This window comes from Pogona vitticeps, chromosome 1 (genome assembly GCF_051106095.1).
Source record: "Pogona vitticeps strain Pit_001003342236 chromosome 1, PviZW2.1, whole genome shotgun sequence".
In the NCBI taxonomy this organism is placed as follows: Eukaryota; Metazoa; Chordata; class Lepidosauria; order Squamata; family Agamidae; genus Pogona; species Pogona vitticeps.
Window position 1 is genome coordinate 300,121,488 of NC_135783.1, and position 13,144 is coordinate 300,134,631.

Consider the following 13,144-nt stretch of genomic DNA (forward strand, 5'->3'; position numbering starts at 1 on the left):
TGGAGATGGGGATGAGCACCGCGCCCTAGAGTCGGACATGACTGGACTACATGTCAAGGGGAGCCTTTACCTTTACCTTACTTCCAATAAATCAGAACATCTCATCTCTAATGTATGGTATTCCTCTTTTCCCACCATTATTGTCTTTGCCAGTCAGTCTTGTCTTCTCATGATACAACCAAAGTACAGCAGCCTCTGTTATTCTTTTTCTTTTCAAGGGAGAGTTCACACTTGATTTGATACACATAGATTATATCCAGCTACCCACTGATGAAACATACGTAATTATATTTATAGCTGGATTGCTAAAACATGAATGTTAAATTTGATAGTATTTTCACTATTAAGTGTTTCCCATCTGTGTTTTAAGGTTTGGCATAGAGATGGTTCCCCTCATTCAGAATGAACAGGAAGGTCTTGAGGTGGATGAGGATGCTGACCTGACCAGTCTTGAAGGATTCCATTGGGAAGGGATATCCATAGGCTCCCCTGGAACTGTGAGGAAACGCAGCCTCTCCGAAAGCAGTGTGGCTGTAGATAAGATGGCCTCTGCTTACAGCTTTTTCAGCAACCAAAGCATGAGCAAAGAAAATGAGCAAAAGCAAGTCAGTCCCATTGCCACTACTGAGGTTGCAGTGTCTAGATCCCCAATACCTGCAGATGCCGTGGTTCATGTGAAGCAAGAATCTGCTTCTCTTCCTTCCTCACCATTCATGTCTGACAGGACTGATTCAGGAATAAGACTCAGCCTACAGACTCCCCCAAATGTTAACAGAACTACAGCATTTGGTACAGAAGAAGCCCAGAGAAACCTTGAATATAGCACTCAGTTGCTTGAAAGCCATGACATGCTGGAAAGTCCAGGAGAGAGATATTTGGTGGCTTCAGCCCTTGCAACATTCAGCAATCTAGATGCAGCTACAGACAGCAGCTACACATCAGGCAACGAGCAGAATGACAGCCAGGGTACAGGAAAAAAGAGAAGAGCAACTGGAGTAAGTTCCCCTACTGTTGGTAAAGAAAATACCTTCCTGTTATAGCCATTTGATTGGTGTGACAGTATCTGAAAAGTGGCTCCAAGATATCACAGTACCTGTACACATTCTGTCTAATCTTTCTGATTGATCAAACTCCTTGCCTCTGCATGTCCATATACATAGACCTTAATTAGCCATTGCTTTCATAATATTTCATTTCTTGCATTGTGTTCAAGTATATGCATCTGAAGTACAGAGTGCGGGCAGCATACAAGTAGAATGAATGAATGAATGAATGAATGAATGAATGAATGAATGAATGAATGAATGAATGAATGAATAAATAAATAAATAAATAAATAAATAAATAAATAAATAAATAAATAAATAAATAAATAAATAAATAAATAAATAAATAAAGTGACATGCAGAATATGGAGCACACAACTGTGGCTAACACAAAATGCTCTTTATTGATTTTTAAATGCCCACATTTCAATTTCTAGGAGGGATCCTCTCCTGAAATTCCAAGTCTAGAAAGAAAGAATAAGCGAAGGAAGATTAAAGGGAAGAAAGGTGAGTGAAGGCAAAAATGTGAAAAATTTGTCCGTATAGTGCTGTTGTTTCCAGTGTGCAATTCTGTTGATTGCAGGTTTAGCCATGCCATTATCAAAATGAGGCAGTTACTTCAGGCAGCAGATACTGAATGATAAGGAGCAGCGGTGAGATGCTCAGGTTTGACCTATCTGTGCGATATTGAGCCTCAGCACCTACCCTGTTCTCTTCTGGCGTCACTGAGGTTACTGTCCCATCACCAGTGTAGGAGTCAGAATCAGCTCCCACTCCAGTTGACTTCTTTATGAAGAAAAGGGGAGAGATTCATCTTGCCCTTTGTCTAAGTCAACAAAATACCTTGGGCCAGTCCTGTTCGACAATTACTTATGATTCATGCCAAGCTGATCACACTGGGAATAGTTTCATATATCCTTTGTACCAGGCTACTTGCATTAAGCAATGTGTGGAAAGTTAAACAAATGGGTTGGACCCTAGGAAGCAGACATATGTCAGATGCAATGATTTTCTCTTTATTTTGAGACTCTGCCATATCATATAACTTTCTTTTGCAGAGCGTTCTCAGGTAGACCAGTTGTTGTCTATTTCCTTGAAAGAAGAAGAACTGAGCAAATCCTTGCAATGTGTGGATGGATGCCTCATGCAGGCTCGGGCTGCTCTCCAAGCGGCTTATATGGAAGTACAGCGACTGCTTGTACTGAAAGAGCAAGTATGTTCACATTTCAGAGTCCATCAGCTGTATCTCTTGACAGCCCGGAAGATTGTTTTGGATTGTTTTATGCACGATTCCATCTCTTGTTTTTCAGATATCAGTGGAAATGGGAACTCTGAGAAGCCAGAGAATTCAGATTCTGCAGGGTTTGCAAGGTATCAGAATCCATACCTCTATATTCACAAATACATTTATTTATTTATAAGCTATTCCACTTACAATAATTCTCTGCAGGGTGTTTAAAATAGGGAAAACACTAAGAAAATGCTAACAACAGCTTGTAACTAAAATGCAAGAAATTAAATTATAGAATCAAAACAAATCTGTTGAAAAATAAAGAAGAAGAGAATGAAACACTAGCAAAACAACAGTGAACACTGTCAGGTTGGAAAGCCTGCTTCTTGAATACCTTTCCTAAGATTCCAATAGACCTTTATAGATTTCTGGGGGAAAAATCAGAATCCTGTGTTCATTACAACTAACATACTTCGTGGTCTCTGTGAATGCACACTAATGGGTTTAGTCTGCGCTTGCACAGAGGTTTCTGGAGTCTTCTAGAGCTTAAACATTGTTCGCTAGGACTGACCCCACAATACACGTGGTCCGCCCATCCTGGCAAGTCTCTTAATTCTTTTTGCCACCGCTGAGGTTTCTTCTCTCCGACGAGCTCCATTCACTAGCGGGTTCAATAGGGACTTCTGTGAGATTTTTCCTGTTCTACCTCCCTTGCCGCCACCCCCATCCCTAGTCTCTCCCTTTATCCTTTTTCTAGTTTTTTGCTGGTTTATGGCCTCCTCTGCACTGTTTAAATGGTGCATTTTGTGCCCTAGTAAAATCCCCTTTACGGATGGCCATGATGCTTGTCTTTTTCCTTGGTGAATTCCATCAGCCAGCCTCTTGCTCCATTTGCAAGAAATTTACTAAACAAGCTCTTAAATTGAGACAGCAGCGTCTACGATCTTATTTGTGGGAAAGATCTCTTTGCCTTACTTCGGCTATGGAGCCCGCTCAGCCGCCTCCAGCTCAACTACCATCTCCAGATGCTTCAGTGGCCTCCTCAGTTAAGTCTAAATCTAAAGCGAAACTGCCTTCCAAACCTAGGGCGGGTGGCTCGACCCTTAAGTTGACACCGGTACCGATGTATCCTTCGGTACCAGACCAGCAGTCAAAACCGAAGAAGCCTAAGAAGTTGTCGTTTACTTTACATTCCTCTAAACATCAATGGCGCTTAACCTTTGGTTCTACAGATTTGTTGTACTTTAAACTCCAAAGCACAGAGTGCTGTCCTCTGAAGATGCCGGCCACAGAGACTGGCGAAACATTAGGAAGAACAACCTTCAGAACACGGCCAAAGAGCCTGAAAAACCCACAGCAACCTTTAAACTCCAGAATTTGACATATTTGTTTAGGGCTCCTTGGAACTAAAGTAAAACAAATCTGGAAAGGCTGGAGGTCAAGTACCATTGGTATATGGTATCTTCCTTTACAAGGTGACTTAATGATAAATATTAAAAACACCAGAACAATCAAATATATAATATGCAGCTCTGCAAAGTAGCTCTAACTGATAAAAGTGTTTTAAAGTGTTTTAAAATAAACCTTGAATGATCCAAAAGCTATTCAAAATAAATTAAAAGTCCTCAGGCTTCTCCTAAAAAGCAATATTGAGGGAGCTACTGTATACAGTGGTGCCTTGGACAACGGGCGCCTCGTAGAGCGATGAATTCACTCTACGAGGCCGGTTTTGCGATTGCAAATGCGATCGCAAAACAGTGCCCGCATAGGGTGAAAATCGCAGATCAGCTGTTCGGCGGCTACAAAATGGCCGCCGGAAGCCCCAAAATGGCCACGCGCAGCGTTTTCGCGCCCTCGTTAAGCGAGGGGAGGGCGCGTAAATGGCTGCCGGCCATAGGGAAGCACCGTTGAACGGTGAGTATTCGGCCCAATTGGAACGCATTAAACCAATGGCTTTTCCTGCCCCGTTCAACTATGCTTTCACACAGCAAGGGTTAATCCGGAATGGATTAACCTCGCTGTGCGAGGCACCACTGTATATGTTTTCCTGGAAAGAGAATGATAGAGCCGCCATGGAAAAAGTTCCATTTTTTGTACTTATCAGGTCAATAGCATTTTTAAAAAATGTTCAGACTTTTTCTTTTTGTGGGTAGCTCCTTTTGGAGTCAAGATCTAAATCCTACTCCTGCTTGTAGATAGTGCATGCCTGTTGATTCTTTCGCTGAATAGTGAGTAAGTGTTTGTATAAATACCATCAATTCAGTGGGTCTCCTCTGGTTGGACTACTAGTTGGAGTCAGACCTAAAACTCTTCCGCAATGCGTTTCACAAAATGGTAATTTAACTGAAACAAAGGAAAAGGAGAATTACAGAATGCTTATGTCACACTTGGGCTCATGTAAGACCATTGAGTGCTGCACAACAGTTGGCCTTGTGGGGCGGAAGTCAGAGCAGGGTTTGTATCTTGCAACTCAGTTTTGCTTATGTAAGACTGTTTTCCATTTATTCTGTCTCCACAGAAAGCTATGACCCTTCTGAGCAACTGCATCAACTCCATGCCAGTGACTCAAGTGAAAAAAGAATTAGCAAGCTTCAGCCTGCCCATAATCTGATTGCTAATCCAGGTCTTCTTGTTCCTCTTTTGGAAACTGCTTCACCTCTTGCTGCCCAGATACCCCCTGTTCCTTTGGCGGCCAGCCTCCAAGTAAAAAGTCCACCTACATTCCAAAGCCCTCCAAGCCTTGGAGCCATCTCAGTCCCTGATTCATTTATTCAAATCAAGCAGGAACCTGCCTCTCCCAAACATGGGGAAGAGAGCATGACTATTCCTGAAGAGAGCTCTCCACAAGCAGAACTTCTGTTTCCGGGTGGTATGTTGGTTTATTTCACACTAGAAAGCATTAATTTGGTCTATGTGCATGGATACATGTGCAGTTTTTAGATTTCTAAGACAAATTCAGCACCATTATTCATGTTCTGTTTCTAATTTGTAGTTGAGCAAGAAGTTGCCCAGGGGGTGGGCAAGATGCTTTCCCAAATACTGCTGTGTTAGAAGAGAAGCAAAGGAGGATGAAAATGACAGAGGCAGTCTTACGAGGAATTGCAAAGTCTGCATCTTCTGCAAAAATTATCATCAAATTGAGCTTGGGGATTAGGTATCTTTGCAGGGAGAGGGGCTCCCTACCTGAGATGAGTAGTTAGTTCATCATGATCTCCTTGGTGTAGACGAGAAATGAGATAAAGAGAAAATGATTTATCAGGTTCTTGTAGAAAGAAGAACCAAACTACTTACGGCTCATAGTCCAACTTTCGACGCTAGACTACAGTGGATATCAAGATGTAGATAGCACAAATTGAGGTCACTGTCTCAATGTTTCATATTTAATTGGGGAAGTTCTGTAGCTTATGACTGAAAGTCACGTATGGCTACAAGTAGGTTGCACAACTGCTAATTGTTCTTTTTGATATATATTTCATCTCCTTTCTTCAGGGAATACAAACCAACAATCTTCACTATACCCATTTACCACTCCTGCCATGTCCTTGTCAGGGCTAATTGAGTTCCAAGAACCTGATCAAGATACTCAGAAGTCTCTTCCAAATAAGGGGAAGACCAGATTATCTGGACATTCTTCCATTAATGGTTCACCAATGCTCTTGTCGGTGAAGTCAGAAGAAAACAAAGCCCCAGCAGACAATGCCACCTCAGAACAGTGTAGCAGCTCCTTCCAAAGCCAAGCTTTCCTCCCTGAATCATATGTGAGTGAAGATCCCAGACAGACAGCGGAACAGCCTGAACAGATGGCAGTCTCCACTCTAGTTTCCACAGAGGGCAAAACAAGCAAGAAAAAGAAAAAGTTGAAGAAGAAGAAAGCACTACGAGCGGCAGCTCAGTTACCTGAGAACAGTGATACAGAGCAGGATGTCAGTGACTCAAAACCTTTCAGGAAAGTCAAGACGATCAAGGTGCCCAAAGGGGAAAAAGTGACAACATCCACTCCTCTGAAGCAAGAGGATGCTGCCCAGGAAGGAAAACAGAAGAAAGACGAGAATGAAAGTGACACATCTTTGGAATTTGTGGAAGTCCCCAGGTCTCCTCTTGAAGTGGTGGCTATCACCTCCTCAGAGTCAGGGGATGAGAAGCCAGACAGCCCTTCTAAGCGGGATGCCCTGAACACCTCAGAGCAGCTTTTAAAAGAGGCGTCTCGGTCTGGCTATGATGAAGTCAGCTCTACTAGTGAGATTGGAACAAACTATAGGGATGGGATAGCTAGAAGGTGAGCTGGAAAACCATGTTGATATACTGTTGTGTATCCATTAGCCTTGTGGGATTTTAAAGTGTCTTTTTAAACAATCTAACTAACATGGCTATCCTTTTGAACATTTTGGAAATTTTTCTAGATGCTGGATTTTGTGAACTTCTTTTGACGTTATAGTTAGTCTTTTGCCTCATTGTTAATGAGGCACAGATTCAGCTTGCAATAATGTTGAGATCTTCTGTACTGTAACACATTCAGCAGATAATTTATGTAGAATGAAACCTTTAATTTGCAGTTGCTAATGGTAAAGCACTTCTGTGGTCTTGGAATCAGATCTCCTCCTTTTCAATAGAAAGAATTTTCCCAGAAGGTGTTCATTAAAGTATCTCAGAATTACATCTCTGTAGGTATTAATTAAAAGTTTTTCCAATAGTAATGCCATTTACTTTCTTTTGTAGTGTTGCTGAGACTCAGACATCGATATCATCACTAAGAGGATCAAAAAACTCATCAGGTATATCGTTATGTGTTTTGTTTTTGTTTGAATAAACAAATGTGAAGTCATTGGGAGAGATAGAAAAAACTAATTCTTTAGAGTAATTGGATGAAATGCTGTTGCATAGCTATGCTTGTGCAGCATGAAGCAGTAGAAGTGGTAGAGGAAATCATGGTAGGATAGACGTTATATTCACAAAATATTTCCACAAGCATGTCACACAGCAGTTCTGATATGAATCGTCCAGCCACAATATGACTCACACAGTCATGACTTGCACAGTCAGTTACATAACCATGATATGAACTAGACAATTGACTGTAAAGCTCTGTCTCAGCACAATTCCACAGATGAACTTTTATACTAAAAGGTGGTAAAGGTAAAGGTTCCCCTTGACAATTTTTGTCCAGTCGTGTTCGACTCTAGGGGGTGGTGCTCATCCCCGTTTCCAAGCCATAGTGCCAGCGTTTGTCCGAAGACAATCTTCCGTGGTCACATGGCCAGTGCGACTTAGACACAGAACGCTGTTACCTTCCCACCGAGGTGGTCCCTATTTATCTACTTGCATTTGCATGCTTTCGAACCGCTAGGTTGGCGGGAGCTGGGATAAGCGATGGGTGCTCACTCCGTTACGTGGATTCGATCTTATGACTGCTTGGTCTTCTGACCCTGTAGCATAGGCTTCTGTGGTTTAGCCCGCAGCGCCACCACGTCCCTGAACTTTTATACTACACCAACTTAAATAGGATTTCATCACAGCATAGTATCTTCTTTGTTTCCTAGTTACGTTCTTCAGACATCTGAAGAGTCTGACTGCCAGATGCATGCATTAAAATACCATAACCAAGCCATTTTAACCCAGTAGATTTGGCCATTTAAAACCAACTGGTAAACAGATGTGTTTCAACGGTTCTATCGAGATCTAGCGGTAAAGCCATCTAGTTGAGGGCTGTGAAGAATCCTGTACTGTCTGTGAACAGTGTTTGAAAATAAAAGGGAATTCCCCCATTTGCTTCTTGCTTTTCCTTGTGGCACATGGAGGAGTCTCCACCATTCAGGGGCCTCTGATTCCCACTTCTGATCTAGTTCATCTGACAATGGGTAGAAGGATGATGCTATGTTTATTTAATGCTGCTAATGGAACAGTGGGGAGAATCAAGAGGGTTCTACTTTGCCTCTTCAGGTAGGGCAGTGGAACTATCTCTACCTCATATAATACAAATCCAGGATCACCACAAAAATCAAATGATCAGCAAGATTTTGTGGGTCAAAGCCCACTTCCTCAGGCAATGCACCAGTGTCTTATGGAAAATTTGTAAATGAGAGGCCCATGCAACATGGACTTTTCATTTCAGCCAAGCAGGATTGCAAACTGAGGAAACACCTATTTCCAATTCCTAGGTGATAATATTAATTTGGCTGTAATTGGCTCTGCCTAGTATGTATACTAAATGTTAACTGATGCAGAACTCCAGGTTTTTGTGTTCCCTGTTCTCTGGCCAAAGAAGAGCTCACAAGTTTTTTTTTAAAACTTATATATTTGGGAGTGCATGCATTTTACGTGGTGAATTTTTGTTTGAGGAGTTGGGATGTGTTTGATATCCAGCCAGCAGCTACCTAGGGTGTAGTTTGAAACCCACATTTCCAGCGAACCCTGCATTTTTTCTAACTCACCTCTAAGAAAAAGGTCTGGTATGACTATCTGCCATGCATTTTTGGGACTGTCATTTATAATTTTTACACTAGATGTTAGTGCATGGCCTGAGGAAGTGGACTTGATTCATGAAGGTTCACAAACCATTTTCATTTTTTAGCGATCTAATAAAGGTATTGCCTGCTCTTGCATTTGTATTGTGCAAGGACCACATGACTTTCTTTTTTTTTGTAACTACTTGATAAAGGATTCATAATGCATTCCTAATGTGCTGATAAATCAAAAAAGTATTCCTCCTAGTTCATTTAATATTGTGACATTTTTCTACCCAGAATGTCAATTTATTTCTTGTTTTATATTGTTCATTTATTTTAGTCATAAACAGTTTTTTTCTCTCAGATCTAGGACAGAAGATAGCTTGTAATACACTTTAAAAAACAACACAAACTTAAAACATAATAAAATTACAGATATTGAAATAGAATTTAAACCATTGTTTTTTTAAAAAAATACAACTAAAATTCAAACACTTGGAAATCTGTTGATTAAAATACTGATATCAGTTTACCTAAAAAAGAGAGAAAATCTGGCCATCAGCTGAAATTGTGAGATTTGAGGCTATTAATTGCTGAAGGGTCTGCCAGTGAAAGGAGAGCAGTTCCTTATTTCTTCAGTCAAGGGTTGACAACCATTACACTTTTGTTCTTTAGTACAGCAAGAAGAACTTGCCTTAGCCCACACCTGGTAGTTTGGCCTGGATATGTTGGCTTGCTTTAATTTCTTATGAGATTGCAAACAGGATGTTTAGTTAAACACAGGCTGTGGTGATTGTGTTTCACAGAAGTCTCTTCTGAGCCAGGTGAAGATGAGGAACCTAGCGAAGGGGTCTTTGAAGGACATTCGGCCTCAGTGAATGCCATTCAGATTTTTGGCAACTTATTGTACACGTGCTCAGCAGACAAAACTATCCGTGCATATAACTTAGTGGTAAGTAGATTTGTGGAGAGTCTGTGTTAAATTCTGAAGCCCATGTTCCAACATAAAGTTGCAGGAAGTACCAAGCAACTACTAAAACCACTGAGATATTACTCTGGTGTAAGGCAGATAAATATAACTAGACCGGAGTAGAAGTGAAACCTGTCAGAATCTTCAGGACACATCAGAACTACAATACACTAAAGGATTATTGGAATTAGAATTCAGGCTTTGCTCAAATTTAGGACACGTTCTGAGTTAAAATTGTGTTTTACTATTGAATGACTAGAAGTTTTGCACAATATTCAATGGCACATGAAGAACACTGCCTAGCTTCTTTCATAGGACAGAGGACAAAACAGTGAATGAGAAACAAAACAGTGAATGTGGTTCGGTGGGCAGTATGACTTTCTAGCCAGAAGCATGGAGAACATTTCAGTTCTATCTTAAGAGAAATTTGTGCGAAGAAGTTGCTTGTTCCTAACTCTGATACAAATGTGCTTATTTTAAAAAAATACTTTCCCAGAAAACTTTGTAAGATATGTAGCATAAAAGTCCTTGCCTTCAGAGTTACAGTCTAGAGTGTTAGACTTCAAATTTAGTAAGAAAGGCCCACTTACTTTGTTTCCAGCTGTAATACCCAGATGGGACTCTTCCCCAGCCCACCACAAGTATTGATTTGGGCATCAGAGTTGCCCAAATCACTTCCTTTCATTGTACGTGAAAGGAATGAATTAAGCCCTCTCCGCTGCAGTCCATCTGATGCATACAGTAGGAGTAATGTAACAGTGGAATTTTTTTCATTTTCAATACTATAAGAACATTCTTTCTCAGAGGACAGTTATGATGCTGCCACTAAATAGGTTAAAGCTAACAACAGAACTTTGGTTCCTCAGATGATATGAGATGTCAATTCCTATCATTTTAAACCATTCACCATGTTGACTGAGGCTCACGTGACTTGCAGTCCCACAACATCTGGACCATTACAGATTCCTAGTGACTAGAACAGTAATGTGTATCTTTATTATATGTGAGAATAAAGGGCAGCCTAGCGAGCATGCCTTGTACTCCAACTTTGGAAAGATAACGGTTTATGTAACAGTATCCACATGTTACAAAAGCTTGCATTTTTAAGGATGCAGACAGGGAAAACATCTCAGAAGTGTAGTTTGTGCAGACAGTTATGAGGGGCTCTATCTTGGTTACCCTAAATCCACACAAGCAGGAAGCAGGTGATTTCAGGTGAGAGGGCTACAGTGCTTGGATGTGTCTCAGGTTGTGATCTGACTTCATATGAGCAAATAACTCTGATAATGCTTCATTCTGCCTCTCACAGAACAGGAAGTGTGTCGGCATCTTTGAAGGGCACACCTCAAAGGTGAACTGCCTCCTGGTGACTCAGATATCAGGGAAGAATGCAGTACTCTATTCGGGCTCCAGTGACCACACTATAAATTGTTATAACATCAAGGTAATTATAGATGCAGTGTCAAAACCTGTTTGAGCATGTGCATGTTCTTAAAGAAAATAATATTCCCACTTCTAGTTTAGCTGTTTTTTCTATTTTGCAGGAACAGTTAATATTACAAATAAATTAAAAATGAGTTGCATCTTTAATTTTCATCCTGTCATTGGAAGCTGTAGCACTGAGACAGATTGGCAGAATAAAAAAATTGGCCCTTCAGGAACATAATGCTACTTTTAAGATAGTGTTTTGCTATGGTGTATAAAAGCCTTCTCAAAACTTAGACCAAAGGGTATGATTTTTAAAGAACATTCCCTCTAGTTTACTATTGCTATTTAAAGTGGCAGTACTGTGAATGGCATTCAATTGGCTGGTTTCTCTACAGAAGCCAAGGAAACATCAGCCCTTTTCAGGTGTTGAAAAAGTGTATATATTCTAACACCTGAAAAATGATTGAAAATATATCAAAGTACATCTAACAAAGTTGGAATTGTAAAGTAAAAGAAGGTAGTTTTTATCATATGTGGTGGACTTGTAGGGAAGCCAAGAGCTTTTGGAAACTAGTCCATGAGTTTTTACAAAAATGTTGTCCTTTATAAATTTATAAGAACCTGAACTGTTTTTGTTGAATATAATACCAGATTTGATAGAAAAAGAAAAAAGATATTTGATCATACATGTAACAACAGCAGCAAGAATTTTATATGCCAAATACTGGAAAAAAGAGGAGACTCCAACAATCCAGGAGTTCATATAAAAATGTATTCTCGAAGGCTTTCACGGCTGGGATCTGATGGTTGTTGTGGGTTTTTTGGGCTCTTTGGCCATGTTCTGAAGGTTGTTCTTCCTGACGTTTCACCAGTCTCTGTGGCCGGCATCTTCAGAGGACAGGAGTCAGAACTCAGAGTTCTGACTCCTATCCTCTGAAGATGCCGGCCACAGAGACTGGTGAAATGTTAGGAAGAACAACCTTCAGAACACAGCCAAAGAGCCTAAAAATCTACAACAGCCATCAGTTAATAGAATTTTTTTTAAAAGAAGCAGAGATGGGTATTTTAACTGAAGTATTAAAAGACAAGGAAATTGTTGAGGCTAGAAAAAAGTGGGAACCTTTGTATAATTGCATGAGAGATGAGAACATGAATGGGATAAAATTATAAGAAAGAAGATATAAGACATAATTGTAGTTCTTAAAGGCTTAGAAAAAAATTGGCAAGATTATTGTGAAGTAAGCTTAGTAAAAAAACATGTCGGCAAAAGTAATAATGATACTTATTGTTCTCTATCCCATTCTGTAAATTTTATATTTACCCCAGTACCCTGTTCCAAATCCCCTTCCCTATAATTTTTCCTTACCCAATCGAATTTTTTTTTTAAGTGTATATATTCCAGACAAAAAGAGTGGGCTGCCCCACCCTATTCTGCCATTGTTTTCTCATGTAAATGTCACAGCCTGAAGAGGAGAGGCTCCCATGTCCATGGAAACTCTAGATGGAAGCCAGAACCTGGTGTTTTTTCCCCTGTGTCCTGTCTTACGTGTAAAGCCTCCATGGACACAGGACAACTTCCTCTTCAGAGGCCAATTTCATACAAGGAAAGTAATGGGAGGGAGCAAGTTATCTTGTGGACTACACATGGGTTTTAAAACATTGAACAATGCCATTGTGGCTTTGAAAAGTATATGCTCTAATGAATTAGATGTGATAGTCTAAAAAAACTTCCAAATGTTTTTAAAAAATAGAAAATTCCGGTTTAGAATGAGGTACAGTGGTACCTCGCAAGACGACCACCCCGCTAAACGACAAATCCGCATAACGATGACTTTTTGCGATCGCTATAGAGATTCGCAAAACAGTCATTCCAGTGGGCGATTTTCACTTAACGACGATTTGATCCGTGCTTCACAAACCGTTTGTTTGCAAAACGACGATTTCTACAGCTGATTGTCGGCTTCGCAAAATGGCTGCCCTGTGTTTTCCGGACCCATGCTTCACAGGACAGCCATTTTTACAGCTG

The 13,144-nt window shown here is 40.4% G+C and overlaps 1 protein-coding gene across 2 annotated transcripts in view; it reads left to right on the forward strand.

Moving 5' to 3' along the window:
- The window catches only part of ZNF106 (zinc finger protein 106), a 49,585-nt gene that overhangs the window by 23,882 nt on the left and 12,559 nt on the right, over positions 1-13,144 (forward strand). For both annotated transcript variants that reach the window (XM_020793709.3, XM_020793710.3), the window contains exons 6-14: positions 371-995; positions 1,484-1,553; positions 2,105-2,259; positions 2,357-2,417; positions 4,796-5,146; positions 5,767-6,553; positions 6,994-7,049; positions 9,527-9,672; positions 11,000-11,134. In XM_020793709.3, coding sequence (XP_020649368.3) covers positions 371-995; positions 1,484-1,553; positions 2,105-2,259; positions 2,357-2,417; positions 4,796-5,146; positions 5,767-6,553; positions 6,994-7,049; positions 9,527-9,672; positions 11,000-11,134 — 2,386 coding nt within the window. The remainder of the gene's footprint in view (positions 1-370; positions 996-1,483; positions 1,554-2,104; positions 2,260-2,356; positions 2,418-4,795; positions 5,147-5,766; positions 6,554-6,993; positions 7,050-9,526; positions 9,673-10,999; positions 11,135-13,144) is intronic.